Raw genomic sequence first — 20,250 nt, forward strand, 5'->3', positions numbered from 1 at the left:
ACAGAAAACGTAATCAAATTGCAGACTAGATGTTTTTCTTTGTTCAACAACACCATTTTTTTCTCTTTGTTAGTTTTAGTTTAAGCGTATCCACACAAGTCCCTGTGAGCACACTAGCACAAAAAAAACAAACAAAAAAAAAACTTGTGACCGGGAGTACAGATGGAATACTGACAGAAAATTAATCAACACTAAGCAAATCAGTTTCAAGCTTAAATTATACACTAAATAATAATAAATAAATAAATACTTGCTTTTATGTGACAAAACATGGTGATTTTTTAAAAATATTTTCTTTATGCAAGCAAGCTGAACTTAAGGGCTTGTGGCTTTTGCCTCTGGCTGCCTCTGAGCCCCTAACGCTCTTAGACAGCTTTTACAGCTCAGGAGAGACAGGAGAGGTCACCTCCACGGCTGAAAAGAGACGAAAGAGGAAGGCTGCACGGAACGACACGCTCATCACGGATCATCATTTTTTTTTTTACTGTAGGAAATAAATATCTGTCTATGGTATTTAGTTTAAAAATGTTTTTAATTATTCTATAAAATCAGACATCGAACAACAGCTCAGATAGTAAGTTTAGATTAATGCAACGATTCTAACATGCTACCATTTCTATAGTGAAGGATAGTTCAAACTCACTAATTAGAACTGGATGAAGAATGTTCTGTTTATTGTAGAAAAACATATCAGATTTTTTTTTATTTGTCTAAGGAGTCTCCAATGCCAGTTAGTTTTCCACCATGGGAAAGTCTTCAGTATGTTATGGTTTGTAGCGGTAACAAGCCGTGTTTTGGACACTCTTGAGGGACATGGTTGCCAAGTGGTTAAGGTGTTGGACTACGAACTGGAAGGTTGTCAGTTTGAATCCAGGTGCCACCCCTGAGTAAGGCCCTTAACCTTCCATTGCTCAGGTGTATAAAAATGGAAGCTGCTCTGTTTGATTGTGTTTGCCATATGCTTTAAGAAGGTACACACTCTGCTGATGTGCGATGTATAACTGAAAAGAAAATCCCAGAACATTGAGTATTCTAATACTATTTACTGTTTATTTAAAGAAGAGCATCAGAATAAACAACTCTATTTATTTTTTTTTTAGAAATTTATTTTGGACAGGACCCATGCAATACTTCAGGTAAACTGAATATCATGCTGCTGACTTTGTAGGCAGAGTGTAGAAGCATGTGAGACAAAAGCCTTGCTGTCCTAAAAAGCTTATCTTTCATGCCCAAGTGTGCAGCATATAAGCAGTGGTGGTGGAAGATCAGGGACCAAGCTTGGGGGTAGAGACGGTGCTTCTATTACAACTTTATCCATCAGCACTTCAAACCGACCCCAGAAGGCAGAGTCAGGGCTGACAAACATTAAAGGAGTGCATATATTTATCAGATTCAGAAAAGGATTATGTGGATGTTTATGTTTGAACATGCATGAGCAAGATGAGATTTATTCATTATCCCTTCTCTAATCATATTCTTCTCTTGCAAAAAGTATTGCTAACAGGATGTGGTAGGATATAGGATTTGCATGCTTGATACTGCAGGGAAAAGGAAATGAGTGGTTTGGGTACCTACAGACTGGCCAAATACTTTACCGTGACAAACACGCGACCTGTCTGGTTTTTATTAGGAAAAAGACAACCGGTCACTGGATGGAAATTAAAGGAAAAATGAACTTTGCTGAACAAGCTTTAACATGAGCGGGCATTAGAATGGCACAAAAAAAAAACTCATTGAAAGTATTGTAATCTAATACAGGTGAGGTTCCACAAAACTTGTTTGGTGTTGTGCATCTAATTGCCCTTTGAATATGTTCCGATAAATGATCTTAAGTCCTTTCTTGGTACACCATGGCTTTCTCTTCAGTCAAGGGAAATCTTAAAGGAAATTGTAAATTTTATATATACTCTGTGTGTATGTATATATATATATATATATATATATATATATATATATATATATATATATATATATATATATAGTATAAAATAAATATATATAAGAATTTTGGAAGAGGTTTTGTTAAAAGTGTTAATCTTGTCCTTGTATAGAGACTTGTGGGACACCCTGTACACATTATATGCACTGCGTGTATGTCCTGCCGTAGGTTTAGTTTTTAGTTCCTGTCAGCAAAGCCATTTTCTACAGTGTGCTTGCTAGCCAGTTTGTATGATAAAGTTAAGAACGTGCTAGGAGTGGCAGCAGAGGTAGCAATCTAACACATTTACAACAGCAGCAAATTACACAGCCCAAAGGGTTTTAGAGTAGTCGTGTTCCATGCATAAAGAGAACTAGAGGTTTCTACGATTTAGGTAAAATCTAAAAGGAAATGAAATCCTACCATTTGAAAGAAGTCAGAATAGATCAGAATGCATTAAGGAACTAACTCAAATAAGAAAGAAAAGAAAAACTGATGGAAACCATAATAGATGGAGATGCATTTCAACTAGTATTTTAATAGTCATAAGAAAGATAATGATGATAATACAATGTAAGTAACTGTGAAACCATTGCAGCATAACAACCATACTAAAGATTTGTCACCTTTACTAATACTGACAATAGGATACTGAAGATATTTTAGGTCTGAACCGTATCTAGACCTCTTGAACACGTACCTCAATCAATCATGTGCTTGTATGTGACTGTACATACTACTGTAAAGTAAGCAGTTGTGCTCTTGATGTTTTCACAATTCATAACTCAAGAGCCAAGAAAGGCTGGGTTCACACATCGCTGGAAAAGCACAGTACTGGGAAAGATGTCAAGTTTAATCTGGATTTTGGAGGGGAAAAAACTGGAGGGAGGGACTCTACTCATGTTTTGCTGTAGTGTTTAGGCCTAATTATCATAGAAAAAAGGTGGAATAGCTGCTGGTGGAAAATCCTCACTGCTCGGATTGCCCTATCAGCACAGATGGTCAGGAGGGCAGGCAATCAGCGTAATACCAAACAGGTGTGGGCTAAAAGTAACCGAGAAGCCAGCAGGCAGACCAACTTAGACCTGAGCAGCGCAGCAGACAGAAAACTACTTTCAGATGGGACTTCCATTTCCATATCACACCATTAGAGGAAAGACATGAAAAGCAGCATGCTGGTCTGGCTCGCAGCAGAGAACCAAGGGGCAGGAATAACTGCCACGGTGTCACAGCTATCTCGATTAGTGAAAGTAATGCAAATGGCAGTGGGCAATGCAAAACAAAACAAAGTACTGGCAGACACTTGGTGTTGGTCCTGGACCTTTGTAGTGTAGCAGAGAATCAATAACACATATACATACACATATATAACACCTTCCTCTTATAAACGTCTCTTATAAGCGAAACATCCAAACAGAATAAACAGTCTCTTAGAGAACCAGAGCCATTGCACCAGAACTATTAGGCAGAAGTTATAATTCCTACACGATTTTGTGGCTTTGTTTGTCTGTGTATAGACATGGAGGATAAAAAATAAAATTTTTTTGACATTAAGGACAGATCAGTGGCAAAAAGTACCTTACCAGCACCAGAATACCTATGACAGCGCTTCCTTCCTCTGCACATGGTAAACAGGGAAGATAAAAAGAGGTGAAGAAGCTATAAAAAAATGTTATGGTAACAGCCTACCAGTGAGAAGAGAAATTACCAATAAAAAGCCTTGTTACATTGCCATTGCACCAGGACTTCTTGTGTACAAAAACCCTATCCTTACCTCCACATAATGCTGGAATAACGTGGGCTTTTATACCAAGGATGCAGTCAAATTTAACAACAGGGCCATTCTTAGCTTTAAGGCTACACCCTGTTTTCACACTAAATTCTCTATGAAAGCCTTTGGATTGATGGTGACAAAAATGATGAGAGTAAACAAATTTAAGCACTCCAGAGGCTATATTGGTACAACGCATTTCCTATATTTTTTTAAATAAAAGAAACTACACAAGAAATGACAGTTTCTTTGAGGTAGTGAACGCTACTGAGCGTAAAGTGGATTTAGACTGTTGGTTTGCTAAACCAACAGACTTGTAAAATTTTGTTCTAGCCGAAAGGGACAGTGGAATTAGAATTGCATTGCTGCTTTGCTAAAACACTGCCACAAAGTCCTCCAACAAGTGCTAAAAAGTCCAAAAAAGGAAGTGTGGAGAAAAAGCAGGTGCTGAAAACACATTCTTGGCTGCTGGAGCTGTGTACTGCATGCAAAACATACCAGAGGGAGGGAAGACAGGGGAGTCCTTCTGCGTTCACTGTGGCACTTTGAAAAGGACAGGCACAGAAATGTGAATAGTACTGACAATCATTCCTCTCCTATTCACTGCCTCCTTTTGTCAACGCTCCCTACTCGTCTTTCAGTTCGCTCCCCTTGAAAGCTTCCCTCCTCCATTTCTTTCTGGCTCTGGGCACATGTTCAAGTTGAGCTGCCTATATGGCTGCTGCAAAAGCCTCTGTCAATAGCGTGGAGCATCGGCATGTTATTTAAGAGGCAGCTTTATGTAAGGTTTAACAGCAAAATGATTTCACTTGATACCAGGATGTTTAGTGATTATGGGTTCTGTGACATTCCAAGGGACTGTTATCAGATCTTCCATCACAAGTGCGATATTTGATATTGTGTTTTGAGCAAGAGGAAGAAAAAAAAAGAAAGAAAAGAAAAGCTCTGTAGGGTCCCGTGTTCCGCTTCTCTCTAAGGGTGAATGGTCCTATACACATACCCAGCATTATGATGGAGCTATTATGCTACAGAAAGCTAAGGCAGACCAGGCATTTTAGCATGGGTAGAAGAATATTAACTCAGACCACAGATACAAGAATACGTGAGACTCGGCAGGGCTTTTGCACCAGATCACACAATACAGATCTTGCCCCAATTTACATGTCACACAACTTCCTCAAATACCGTTGTACATTAATGAAAAGTTTAGTCTGCATGTCTAAATTCATACACCTATAGCAGTCTGTTATAACCATGCAAACAGAACCACAAGCACAGAGACAGACGTATTGCCTAAGAGGATATGTTTTCTGATCTCTGGCAGTCATTAGAGGTGTTTTTCTTACATGGTTTTGGAAAAGCCATTAAAATGCATTGGAGACAGCACAGAAAAAACCCAGCAGGGACACTCTAATTCATCGCTTTACTCAACAGCTTGTGTGCCAGAAGTAATGCACGATGGAGAGGCACCAGCTAATCCAAACATCTGCCATGGTCCCAAGAACAGTCATTCGCATATTCATGTCCTTCTGATGACTGGTGCTGCTTTTATTAAAAGGGGGGTAAAAAGCCTTGTGGTGCTTTTCTTTGACCACCCACTATTCAGCACACAAAACTGTGGAAGTGTTGCAGATTTGTGGCATGTGGGCCAAACAGGTGCAGTACAGGTTTCCACTTGGTGTCAAATGTTCTCAATAACCCGAGCCCTAGTTTGACACGATATTTCTCATACACGCAGCGTTACTTTTAACCAGATATAGACAGACATGCCAACAGAGACGAAAAGCTGTCGGTTTCAATGGCAACATTTCTGCTGTTTGAACACACAGCAAAACAAAAACCTTCACATCACAATGAAACATTTTTAACGAGGTCTGGGTGAAATCTACTCATCTGATATGATGACTTCCTTTTTAAACCTTCCTGCCCCATAATGAATCATTACTGTGCACATTTGTTTTTGCATACTTCACTTCTTGTTTGTCAAAGTACATTTCACGGTCACTGTAAAGTGCATTTATGGCGTAGCAAACAACTTGCATTTTCCCCTCATATGCCACTACTTAGGGGGCACGGTGGCTTAGTGGTTAACACGTTCGCCTCACACCTCCAGGGTCGGGGTTCGATTCCCGCCTCCACCTTGTGTGTGTGTGGAGTTTGCATGTTCTCCCCGTGCCTCGGGGGTTTCCTCCGGGTACTCCGGTTTCCTCCCCCAGTCCAAAGACATGCATGGTAGGTTGATTGGCATCTCTGGAAAAATTGTCCCTAGTGTGTGATTGCGTGAGTGAATGAGTGTGTGTATGTGCCCTGCGATGGCTTGGCACTCCGTCCAGGGTGTATCCTGCCTTGATGCCCGATGACGCCTGAGATAGGCACAGGCTCCCCGTGACCCGAGGTAGTTCGGATAAGCGGTAGAAGATGAATGAATGAATGAATGAATGCCACTACTTCAGTGAATTTTTAGAAATTTCTTTTTTTATATTTGTGCCCTTCACTGTTCACAAGATTGATCATTTGGAACTTTGGTAAGCTGCTGTTACTTGTCTGCTGTTTTTGCCTTCTGCCAATTTTTTATCCAAAATAGCGTATGAATGTTTAAGTTCACTACAGTATAACAGTACCAATAGACACTCAGACCCGACTCTGTGAAAATACAGATAAAGTAATGTTTTATGTGCTACAAACAAGACAGGTATTTGAGGAGAGGTTTTTCCTCTCCCCATGAATTGAAAGAACTGCTATTACCTCTTACAAGGCACCTTGAACACAGCATTAGTCATTGCTGACAGCGTAACACAATCATATCAAAATCAAGTGAATAAAAAAATGAACTGAAGTTTAAAATGATAAAATCCTTAGTAACGTTAACAAGTTTTCGTTCACTCAGAGACATGCAAAGACAATAAATAAACCAAAAACCAAATTACATACATCTCCCAAGACAATCTCTTTTCAAAATAATGGATTTTGCCAAGATGGAGGTATTATGCATAAGCTTTTAAAGCCATCTCTACTGAAGCCACATGACCCAAGGGCTTGAAAATGCTTTATAGTACCGAGTACTGAGAGTGTGTGCCGCAATTCAGCACAAAGACATGAAACCACATCTAAGTCTGCGGATCCTGGTGCACCGAAAGAAGCCTTAATGACTTACACATACAGCTCCATAGTGAATCTTATTTCTTTTAAGCATTTTTGTCATAAATAATGCAAATCTATGCTACGCCAATATAAAAAAATAAATCAAAAGCCATCCCTCACAGATCAATGCAACTAACATGCATTTCCTCAGAAATTAAAGCACAGATCTACTGATTTGAATTTGTTCTAGTGTTCAGCTCATTACAGACCATACGTTTCCTGCAGAGGTGTCTCAAGGACCGTTTCAAATCAAGTGAAGTCAAGAAGCTATTTAATGTCATTTCAACCATACATAGCTGTTGCAGTACACAGTGAAATGAGAGTTTCTCCAGGACTGTGATGCTACATAAAACAAAAACAGAGCTAAGGACTTAAGTAAGTAGTCCTAGCCACAAAGTGCATCTGTGCAACCTGGTGCAAACAGTGCAAGACAAAAGACAGTGCAAAAAAAAAATACAAGGCATGACACAAAAGACAATACATAAAAGCTGCACCAACCAGTGTACACACTGTATGTTCTATATTGCATGTGCAGAAATACTGGCATGAACACTTAATATTACATTTAATATAATAGCCTGGAAGCTCAGTGACACTTTTTGGAAAGACCACTGTTTTCAGGATGAAGGATACAGATTATTATGGTTCAGTTGCGGCAGCTTGGTAATGAAACCAGCCTGGCCTTCACTTTATTAATTATAACCAGATGAGTCATTCCTCCATCTGCCATCTCGTTCATGCAAAGTTTCTTTTTACAGGGGGCTTTACCCTAAAAGTGGACGGAGGGGGCAAACCACCAAAATGTGTAATTGGGTGTGACAATTCAAAAGTCTAGGTTTGATCAGTAAACCAACTACTACATTCCCAGATGCTGAAGAAAGGTCTGGTTCATTTCACTGCAAGATGACAGAAAATTCAAAGTCAACTCATAAGTGCATGTGCATGCCTGATGGTGACAACGGACACAGAATGATGGACCACAAGAAACCGCAAAAAAATGTTTTTGGTTGGCTGGGTGATGGCGATGAAAGCTGTAAGAAGTGTGCTTAAAAGTCTACATCACGTATTTTCTTTCATAGGATGAACAGGATTTTTACAGTACGGGGCAACAGTGCCATCATGGAGACCCGGCCATAGACAGCATAGCTCAAGTCAGAATTTCAAATGTGCCACCCTTAATAAAAAAGATAATTTTATTACTTGACCAGTCTTACATACACAATGCAATTATATATGTGAATAAAAACACACAATGTTGTATGCTGCGCCATTAAGATTCCCCTTCACTGGAATACCTCCAGCATGACAATGCCCCCATGCACAAAGCATGCTCCATGAAGACACTGGCTCAACACATCCCTCTGAACACCTTTGCAATGAACTGAAGCACAGACTAACACCCATGGCCAAATTACTTGATCTCCTGCCTGACCTCAGTAATGCTCTTCAAGCTGAAATCTAGTAAAACAAATCTAGTGGAAACCCCTCCCAAAAGAGTGGAGCCTATTATTACTAAATCTGACTAAATCTGAAAACGGATATTCAACACCCTCATTCGTGTGATGGTTAGGTTTGCATAAAATAGTATAAAGTGAAAGTGAAATCATATTGTAGCTTTACGGCAGTCAGTAAAGTTACTGTATGTGCCGCTACTGTAGAAGAAGCCATAGGTGAAAATCTGCTGGCTGAAACAGCTAATGATTTTTCCCCCCACCTCATTTTGAAAAATGTGATGAAATATTGCTGATAAAACATGATGTGTTACACATACAAAACACTGTAACTTTACGAGTTGTTGATGTTTAACGTCATTTCTTTATCTGCACCCCATTTGCAGAGACTGAGTGTCCTACACATTCACACACACAAAGAGGCTTTTTTGTTTTTTTTAAATAACAGTGAAGTCATACAGTTTGGGGCTATAACTGTAACTGCTGGAACATGAATGGATGTTCCTTGAAAGTTTTACAAGACTGTTGCACTTCTCTTTTTTCTGTTTTATCCCATTGAAGAGATTAATTACAAACAACGATACTGTCTATATGGTATTCAAATCAAAAGAGGTCAAGAATGTGCAGAAGAACAATTTGTTTAACTACTACAGCACCTCACATGTGGTAATTAAAGGCAGTTAAAGTGCGACACTCCTATATCTAACGTTATATCCACTTGCTTGTGAAAGAATTACAACCTATGACTACACAAAACCTTCTAAATACAATTATAACTCATGAAATGGTTTTCCATAGGCACATGAAGCTCTTTCAAGCTTTCAAATGACACATTCCAGGCTCCATTAACAATCTCCACATATCCACACAGACAGCGACTGCTTCTCATCTCTGTCCTCCCTCTTTCAGGAGTCAGGAACTTTTTTCTCACAAAGAGATATACATAATTTACCCCCTTTCTTCAGTGCTAGGACACCTACTGATAAGACGTGGACTTGAGGAGTTGTACCTTCACTCCCTACGACTGTCAAATCTAACAAGAAATTTAAGAGAGTGACTTGAAAGGACATGAAAGGATGAGGTCAAGGGTCAATGTCAACTCATAAAGTGAGCAGAGGGCACAGGGAGGAGTAAGAGTGGAGACACGTTGACCGTCTGGACTGCCATGTTGTTTTAATAAGAGATCTGTCCATTTATTTAATTAATCCCATGGAACGTCCAGTCTGCCAACTTTGTCCTGTCTGACAACACCTAAGAAAATTCCACCACAGTGAACAGAACTGGGACACAACAGAAAGTAAATATTAAGTTAACAATCCTTTTAGGCTTAGCAGCATTATGAATCTATGCCAAAAAAACAACAAAAGTAAGTAAACAAGTCAGGTCTTGACTTAGTCACACCCTCAGGCATTGGCAACATGTGAACAGACGGCAGTGCAGAAGGAACATATCAAGGAAAACACTCATAAAGCAGTCGTAGGTATAGTGGTGATGTTTATGAATTTGCATTATGCAAATTAGAATAAAATAAAAAAGGCATAATAACATGGCTAGTTCTGAATAGTTTTCTCTGCTCAAAGACACACCGTTGACACAAAGTCAGCATTCAATTAGAGCAGAAATCACCCGGACTCTTGTCTCCAGAACTGGAACTGCTGGCCTATAATATAAACCATATTGTCTGATAATCAGGGTGGGCAAGTCACTAGCCCAGATACCCAGAACAAGCTGATTTCCCAACGTTAGGTTGTTATTTTTACCCAACCACCGAGTAACACATTAATTTTACTCAACAATGAGATAACCCAACTAAACTATCCAATAACAAACAAACATGTTCGCTTAGATAAGTCTTGTGATGGCATTTTTATAATTTAGTGGTCCTGCTTGGACTAGAGCTATTTAATTAGTTTGTCATGAGGGCCATTTCATGAAAAACATCCCAAATGAGGGGCCAGAGAGATCTGGTTCGCAATATGAGCGATGACAACAATATAAGAGCCTATATGTTGTATTTTTGGCACCATAAGACAACCAAGTGAAGTTTTTCCCCCTACATTTAAACATGCTCATGTTGTATTTTTAAACTGCATTACAACATCAGTGCATTGTGAGACACCCAAGCAAGCTTGTTTTCTACATTCAGATGGTAAATCAGAGAGCCGTATCACATTCATTTAGAATTGAACTCATGTAACTGTGACTTTTGTGCACATCATAAAAAAGGTTCATCGTTTCAAGGTATCTAAATATATTTAAAAAATCATCGTTTCAAGGTATCTTTGTCAAAAAAAATTATTTTAGTATTCCGATTGAAAGCCATCTCAATAACTGTCAAACATTTAAGCTGCCTTTTATTGAGAGAAATAAAAAATGTTTATATTTCACAAGAGCAGTAAAATCGGGTGTATGTTGTCAGTGCAATACACAGTGATGTGGGTGCTGGACCGTGAGGGATGTGTGATTACTCGTTTTAATGACGTGTTACAATGAAGGAAGAAATGAACAGAAGAAATGATACTAACAAAAGTTCTCATCTGTCATGGTCCTGTCAGTCATCGCGCCTCTCAGGAGAGGCTGCTCGCGCCACTCGGCTAATGTCACGTGAATTCTGCTCTGTGCTGCGACTGCGGCTCGTGGCGAAAGGAACAGATGCAAGTCACTTCATAACTGTAGGGTCCGTTGTCCGAACTAAACTTATTATAGAGATGTCTTTTTCACATTAGGCTACGTGAAGAGCTGGAACAAAATATCTTGCTGCCAATTGAATAGCCTGGGACTAGAGGTTGCCTACTTGGAAGGAATTGTTATGTCTTTAATACTACTAGCAATACTGCTACTACTAACAATAATATACACTATAACTAAACAGTTGAGTGATTATTAACCACATAGTTTGTGCTTACACAAACAGCTTTAATATGCCATGTGGTAATAATGATGCAGCTTCTAAACAAAATGGTGGGTGACAACATTAAGATTTTGATAAGGGCACAAAAAATGATGTGCTACGTTAGAAAGTTGGTTAAGTATAATGATTATTCTTTTCTGTTTCGCTTATATTAGTGCAGTAGATGTGCTACTGTAACTAGTTCAACAAATATTATTACATTGCTATTATTTTACCCTGATCAGTCAGGATTCGAGGAAACTAAACGATGAAACTGTAAAATACAGCTTTTACTTGACTAGGTAAAATTAGTAAACTAATTAGTTTATGATTTTTCCATCCCTGACTCATAATAAATGTTAAAAATCCAGAAGAAACAGATTCCAGGTAGGTGGAAGGGCTTTCTAGCCGTAGCACCTCAAAATAACCTCCAGTTTTGGTGGAGCACCAAGTAGTAATCATGCATGAAACCAAAAGGGGTTTTAAAAATGCCTAAGGCAGTTAAGCGCAACGACTGCATTGTTGTTTATCATGGAATGTTGAAACACAAGCTCTATAGTTTGTTAATTTCTTATTAAAACACACTTTCTCTAGACAAACTGTTGTCAGAGAACAGCAAACAATAAACAAACACAGTCAATTACACCATTATATAAACCCTGTGAATACAATGATGTGAGCAAGATGACATTCTTGTTGTGTGTCTAATTAATGCCATGGATAGTCTGGTGTTCGTTAATTTCGAGGCATTATATCTAGTAAACAAATCACTGGGATTGTGCATTGCCTAGAAAAATCCAAGAAATTCCACTAATTTTTTTTTTTGCAGACCACAACTATACACCACCTTCGTTAGACTGCCGGATGTTTAACAATACAATATATACAATGTTAATTTTGGTGCTATTCATCTGTTAGGCCAATAAATTACTAAATTAACTGTCCTCTGCTGCAAGCCAACACACATTCAAATCACCAATATATTAGTATGAACATGGCTGCCGTAAAGAAACTGCTAAGCTTATAGCAATAGTTTCCAACTGAAAAGTTTGCCTTAACACCAATAAGATCTCTTTAATCAGATCATCACACTGAGTATACCCCAGGGTTTAGAGGGAAATAGGAAGAAGGGCAGCTCCAGAAGAGGCACAGGAAACGTTCCTGCCCAAACCACAGAACCAGCCACTAAAAAGAATCAACACAAAAAAGATCAGAAGAACAATTAAAAGCTCAGCTGTATGCAGAACGATCCTACAGAAGGGCAATGTATTAAATGCACATGCTAAATACATCAGGAACAGCAGCCTGGTGGAACTGGATGCAGGAAGGTATTGAAGTCCTGACCAACTGGAGAAATGTTCTTTTATAGTATACAATAAAATACAACCACACTGCAAGGAACTGCAATGATTCAGTAAGTAACCATTTTATAACGTCATCAAATCATGTAGCATTATAATTTAAATCAGTGTATTTACAGTTTACAGTTTCCCTTTCAAACCAATTCACTGTACTCCCTGCCTTTTTGAATCTTGTAAATACAAGGAAACTACTCATTGGTAAACAACAGTGCATCTGCAAGCCATACATGTGGGACTGCTGAGGGCCATTGGGCTTTTTAGTTAAAGGAAACACAAGTGACATTGCTCTGTAGTAAATCACTGAGGGCATCCTCCCTGACCACAGTCTTCACGTGCCATCGTCATCCAACCCCCAGAATAACACAGACATGAGAGTGCAGACAGAGGCTTACAGGGTTCTTACTCTTGTGTCATGTTGGACACGGGAGGCCAGGTCTATGCGCTCTCCTTCAGCTCATCTCATCTCAAACAGAGACAGTGATGTCATGCAGGAAGCAATGAAACCTTACATGGAAAAGGTATGCTGCAACAAACAAAGCTGGATGTTTAGCTAAAAGTATAAACGCAGGGATCTGACATCCTGGTGCACATGTTGTTGACCTCATTGCTTAAATAAAATAATATGCTATCAGGTATCCTGGAATAGGAAAAACTACTTAACACAGCATTTTGTGCCATTCACACTGCTTGTTTACACCAACACAGAAAACAGCTTACATGGCTCAACCAGATACAAAAAGGAAGATGTATGTAACTTGTCTCTGTCCTGGCATAAATTGGTGGAATTTCATCTGACTGTCCACACAGCATGCTGGAAACGCTGGTTGTGTACAAATAAATACAGAAAACCCAGCGCTTGCCTTAAAACTTGAATGAGAATTAAAATAAACCCCTGGACTTTTACTGCTTTTGTTGTACTAACTCTTCTCTAAAACGCTTTAAGCTTAAAACTATTTTTAGACTCTAAACGATTAGTACCAACACAGAGGATATGTTTCTGATAAGTCACTCTGTAAAATTCTGTCTGCTAATTGCTGATCGTGTTCATCTCCTTTACACTAAATAAGCTCTCTCATCCATTAGATGATTAGCTAAACTATGAAAAGCGTGAAGACCAGATAATCGTTCCTAATTCAAATGGAAAACCAACATAAGGCTCACACTTTTTTGCCATGGGCCATAAGCATTACGACACATTAAACCACTGCGTGCCATTCAGCAGGAATTTGTTAGCATAAGCAATTTGTGGAAAGCGGTTTCAAGACGGGAAACGAGTTTTAGCAACCAATTTCAACAAATGCCATATATAATGCTACCAGTGAAGTCCACATGAAAATGAAATCCCATTTTCCACATGTTTACTGTATGTCAGGCTGAGCTGAATGCTGTGGTTTTGAAAACTCAATGTCATGCAAATGTAAATTAACAAAAAATAAATACAGGCATTAGATGACAAATTTCATCACCTGGCAATCACCCCCTGTTTACGAGACAACTCAATAAAGTACTGTGTACATGATTAAGGGGTGCAGAAGCCACCTTGATGTATTTTTAAGAAGGGATAACACTGATGAAAATATTTGCTCTGCAGAAGAGGCCTTCAAAAAGCAAATAAATAAATAAAACTGCCTCAAGATTAAGATCTGTGAAAGGAATAACAGACCAAGAAGAGGGACAGAGAGGAAATAACAGGGAGTCATGTGCGGTGGGGGGCGTAGGGAGAAACAGGGAGAAGGGTTCGCTTTTGTTGTCTGGCAGCACTTATTGACATAACTTTGGCAAATGTGAAACCTTAAATTCAACATGTGCTCAAAATACACACAGCATCTACGTATCTGAAGCCATGTTAACATCAAACTGGGATAAGTAAACAGTCCAAACAATAATCAGACGTCAGAAAAGACAGCTCATGCTACGGCTCCGTAACTATAATGTGAAAACTTGTAAGAGGCAGAATTTGATCCTCACAGTCACCCAACAAGCTCTTTAAACCACATCAGAAGCAATGAGATTCCAGCCTTGCACAATAGGCACCTGATTCTCTCAGGCAGTAAGAAGCTATTATTGAGCCTGTCAGCGACTCACAGATAAGGGCACTGCAATCCTGACTCAAGTTTTTTTCCCCCACTACTGAGACTCTAACAAGAACTCTTAGTCCACTTCTGGCAAAATGACAAAGCAGATACCAACAGTCTCTGAATCTTTTAGTATAATGTAGTAAGAGAAAAAAAAATAAAAGCGTCCAGATGAAAACCCATCACAACTCACCAAAAACAGCATCTATCATCTGTTAGACTCTGCAAAATAGCTAGAGTAATGTTTTAGGTGGACATGGTCCCAACTTCTTCAGTATAATAGGTCAGCTAGATCTTTTCATTGACTCATTATTAAAGAATGAGCTTCCTGTGTCGTGTTTTATCAAAGTAACCAATTACACTGCACTCTGATAGTGTCCCTATTTGTGTTTCCCCAAATACACAGAGACTGCAGACAGCAAAAGTTTGATTCATCTACTCAAATAAAACAAAGGACCCCTAGACAAGGCAAGACAAGTTAGACACAAGATATTTACAACTGTATGCCATGTTAGTTTTATTTAATTAGATCTTTTAAAATTATATAATAATTGCCATACAAATCATTGTTTTTTTTTCTCTCTTTCTTGCAAATTAGCAACTACTGCATATTCTACAAATGTCAAATTTCCATACAAATCGGAACACATCTGAATATTAATGAGCCTATACTTTTGTATTTCCACAAATAACCTGAGATGTAATGACCTGAGATTAGTCATTTTCCATTCCACACAGGAATCATTTTTATGCTTAAAATAAACTTTCTCTCACAACTTTACAGGCTGAATTCAAAATGGCTTTGTGATCACCATGAGGGTCACAACATATTAAACAATTAGATACGGTATGTAAATGTAGAACCAACAGAAAGCTTTTTTGCAATCAGTAATGATTCCAGCGAGAGCCTAATGATTTTAATTGCTTTAATAAACTTTGGGTAGTTTGTTTGTTATTCTATGTTTCTTAAATGGAAGAATTAACTGTCATAAATAAAGAAAACTAAATATTTAAGCATTGCTGGTTTTGATCAGCTAACATGCCTAAAACATTTCATCCTCAGTCAACACACAAACCCAAACTAAAACATAAAAATACAAGGGAAAACTTGTTTCACCAAAAGCTATTAAATGCTCTGATTGCAAACTCACTAAACACTACTAACCTGCAGGCAGGATACACGAGAACACAATTCTGAATCAGCGACAGAGACACAAACAGGAAGACTGGAATCTGACACAGTTTACTTGTGCACTTGGTAAAAAGTAACCCGTTTTTCCCCCAGCATACTAACTCACAAGACAGATGACAGCACTCAACAGAAAACTACAGGCTACATGCTGATATTTATAATCACATTATAAGCATCAAAGGGTTTAAAGGCCCTCAATGGTCTTCATCAATCAGCACTGATGAGAGACAGAAACGCCAAGCACAGACACAGCCGCAGAATCGCTGCAAATACAACAAAAAAAAATTTGCTTTCAGTTGTATTTCTCAAAAACAAGTTATGAAACCTCTAAAGAGCAGCTGATCATGAGCCAACAATCAAACACTTGGGCGATAAACAACGATGGATACTAAAAGGTAAACATCTATGCTGAAACACATTAAACATGTTTATATTGAGGTATTTGTGATGTACAATATGAATGACGTGTTAAAACTGGTGGTTCATACAGATATTTCATAATTTCTGTGAGATGTTAGTACTTGTGTGCTGTCTTCATGTCACAGCAGGTGATTGCTAGTGCTGTTATGGGGAGGAATCAACCCTCTCAAACTTATAGGGACAATATATAGGACAATAATGATGTAAAAGTAGTCGAGACAGCAAACACTATTGTAGCAATTAAGCCTCAGGACAGAGTTGAACACAGCAGAGACTCGGTCAGACCAGCTAGCAATCTAGGAGCTGACAAGCCTAATAGCACTGAAAGTGACACTAGCAGTAAATTTAAAGCTTTAAAAGCTGATCTGTTTGAGCAGAGTGCATAGATGAGGCAGCGTCTCACTAAACAAAAGCACTAAAGCACTGCTGCATCATTCTCCTTAGGTGATGAGATGAAGCAAGGGCTCAATGATGATAGTCATCCAGGGGCCAGATAGTATCGGGGTGCACAAAAGTGTGACATAATCCAACATATCAGTAAAAAGTTAAACTAAATCTTATTACAAAATACATCTTGGATGAGAGTCAACATCACATTGTGATAGTGTTATCTCCTTTTTTATTTTTTTTTTACACTATGATCTCCTTTATATTTAAGTTACTGCATGAAGTAATGCAGTTTATATAGAAATAACTTAATAACATAAAGTAAATGGATAATTAGGCATTATTTAAATTTCAATATGAAAATCAACTTGCTGTTTACAGTAAACACTCAGAGTGCACTCGTGAAGCCATCAGACACCAAGATTATACAGTATGAGGATTAAAAAGAAGACAAAACAAATGTTAGAAAAGTAAACACTACGAGCAACAGACACAACTTATCCTATATGGGACATATCCTAGATTATAATCAGAAAAAAAAAACATTTCAGGCTAGATTCCTCCAATTTGAGCTACTCCCAGTTCTCTAATTTCCTGGAATACCACAAGCTATGCATTAGCATGTCTACTGTGACATTTGTGATGGTAATAATAGGTCATAGACAAAAGCACCAACGCCTAGCAATTAACAATCATCAAACAATTCACACTTCTACAGAAAGCTTCATCTGCCTTCCTGTGAACATTAGTAGACGACACCAGCTGCCTGTCTTTAACAAAGCCACGATATAGCTGTTGAACTAAAGGAGATTTGGTTTATAAGTCAGCCAGGCTCACCAAGTTCTTCAAAATGTCCTAACAAATCTAAACAGCGACCACATGAGTGGGGCATGACCCGAGTCACATAGCACAGGATAATTTCTCTCAAGCCAACACAATGTAGGTCCTGTCCTTTTTTTCATATGCTTCCCATTAGTGTCAGAAGCAAAGCAAGGCAATACGAACAACCATGCTATATACAACCTGAAGCATAAAACATCCCAAGCATCAATGACACACATTAAATTTAATTTTGCCTTTTACCATTTACAGTGCATGCATACTGTATGTATAATCACTAGAGTGTAATTTTGTATTGAAGATACTAACAGACAGTAAAAGAATGATTACTATGCACCAGATAACACGAGTTACAACCAGCCCTGATTTAGAGATAAAAGAATTTCCTGGTTGCCAAACAAAAAAAAAAAAAACATCAGCATCCTCCTTTCATCAATGGCGCAATACAAACGTCCTTAAGTACTGATTTTGTGACCAGAACATTTCAGACATGAATAAATGTCTACAAATATTTAGGACTAAATCTGACTCGGATCAGACTCTGAATCAGAATCGGTTCATAACCGATTCGGAGTTATTTTGATTACTGAAGGCTGCTCTTCATGTCAAGCAAACTGAATCCAACCTGAGTGCATATTTGTATTGACTTGAGAATTATTTATAATTATTATTATTCATTATTATAAGAAAACACGCAAAAGAAGAAGAAGAGACTCTGCAGAACAAACTAAAAAAAATCTGAACACAAACCGTGTTGAACGTGACACGCAACTTCGGCTAAAAAGTTTTGGATAACAGTGACGGTCGAATCCCAAATGCCTCCCATCTCCCTACATAACCGCACCTTATAACACACACAAAGTCTTCTACACAAGTGCACTCGATGTCCTACAGGAAGCCGTTTGGAATCGGGCTTGGTCTTGCGCATGCGCAATAGCGTTCGTTTATAGCTGTGTTGCTAACTACCAATGTCCAATGAATTCGAGCTGAAACACAGTTTAAAACGAATACCTGGAAAACACAAATGTTTATACAAACTAAAACATCACTCGTGTGTACACTAATTCTTGTTAAGACGTTAAATGAGTTTGTATACTAACAGTATAATAAGCTAATAAGTACACAAAGCTAAAATTGACTGAACCAAACAAACTCACCCAGAAGTTTCTTAACCTCATCTTCACTCATGTAAACGTTGACATTCGGGTGGTTGTTGTTATTATTGCTGATTATTCCGCCTGGTCTGGCGAGGCACAGGGCCGCCTGGAGCAGCAGGAGCAACACGTAGCCCCCGGGTGTCCTGAGGGCTGGAAACGGCCGAGTGAGGAACCCGGACCGGCGACCCCCAGAGCCCCGTGGCTCCTTCTGCCCCAGCATCACACCTTCACTCTGCCCTTACACTGCTTTACCCTCGGTCTTTGCCCTCATCCAAAACTCGAGTGACCTCCTGAGAGCGACATTATATAGAGAGTAAATGTTGATAACGTTTCGAGTCCGTTCTCCGGTTGTTCCTGGCTAAGACCTAGCAAGCTAACTTGGTTCAGTCGGCGCTCACTGTCGGTTTTTACATCTGGACGGACACAAGACGGCTTTTTAATATGTTTACACTTCTTCTGTACAAACTATGAACTTACAGTTAGACAGAAAAACCAGTTCTGAACGCGAAAATAACCCTTAAAGTCTCGTCCCGGTCTTTCCTTTCACGGTCCCACCAACACCACCCCCACTGTAATCTCAGTTTTCACGGGAGAAAGGGGGCGGGGCCCGGATAAAGGAGAGCGCGCGTGCAGAGCAGAAGCCTGGATACTGAGTGCGCGCACGCGTGGCCTGCGGCACATTAAGGCCACACACACACACACACACACACACACACACACACACACACACACACACACACACACACACACACACACACACACACACACACACACACACAAACACAAACACAAACAAACAACAGTTGGTCTTTTTCTCTGTTGGACGCTCCAAACTGTCCCTTTTATACTTAAATGAATAAAGAAATTTTCCTAATCACCAAGAGGTTAAAAACTGAATATTATTTCAAATGTGTAATAATCTAAAATATCTATTGCATGGCTACTTTAGGAGATTAGAAAAAATCAACTATACACAATATCACCTCATTCACCTGGGTTGGGTGGAGCTATGGGGCTAATACCATGAACTAAGGGGAAACTCAGGGCATTATTATTATTATTATTATTATTATTATTATTATTATTATTATTATTATTATTATTATGATTATGATTATTATTATTATTACCTATCAATTAATTAACTTGAATAATAAAACCTCATGCAACGTCTCTGGGAAATGAGAATTTTTTCATTGTACAGTGGTGAGAAGTGGAGTGAATTATTCCCTAACCCAAGTGAAAATAACAATAAGATAAGGTATAGTCTATGTTCTTTTAGCTATGACATTATTGTAGTCTGCTAGATGACGAAAAAATGTTAATTAGGTGTGTGTCTTTTATGTCTGATGGGATCACACTAAGGTCATAGTGGTAGCCATAGTTTCTGTTTGTTAGTACTTTACTCGGCCCCTATTTATTAATCCCTGTTTCTTTTGAATGTAGTTAGCTTCAATAGACCATGTGTCAAAACGGAACTTCTCTCATGTTCATTGACTGTTGGAAATGGAAGACACACACACATATATATTATCAGCATTTAGCAGACACCCTTATCCAGAGCACCTAACATTTTATACAAATGAGCAATTAAGGGTTAAGGGCCTTGCTCAGGGGCCCAGCACTGTGGGCCTGGGAATTGAATTC

The 20,250-nt window shown here is 38.7% G+C and overlaps 1 protein-coding gene across 3 annotated transcripts in view; it reads right to left on the reverse strand.

Moving 5' to 3' along the window:
* Positions 1-19,247, reverse strand: part of ryk (receptor like tyrosine kinase) — a 47,112-nt gene extending 27,865 nt beyond the window's left edge. For 2 of the 3 annotated variants that reach the window (XM_060867755.1, XM_060867756.1), the window contains exon 1: positions 18,604-19,247. In XM_060867755.1, the coding sequence (XP_060723738.1) occupies positions 18,604-18,823 (220 nt within the window). In that variant the 5' untranslated portion in view covers positions 18,824-19,247. The remainder of the gene's footprint in view (positions 1-18,603) is intronic. The other variant, XM_060867754.1, reaches the window with a different exon arrangement.
* Between the last annotated feature and the right edge of the window lie 1,003 nt (positions 19,248-20,250).

Source organism: Tachysurus vachellii, chromosome 4 (genome assembly GCF_030014155.1).
Source record: "Tachysurus vachellii isolate PV-2020 chromosome 4, HZAU_Pvac_v1, whole genome shotgun sequence".
In the NCBI taxonomy this organism is placed as follows: domain Eukaryota; kingdom Metazoa; phylum Chordata; class Actinopteri; order Siluriformes; family Bagridae; genus Tachysurus; species Tachysurus vachellii.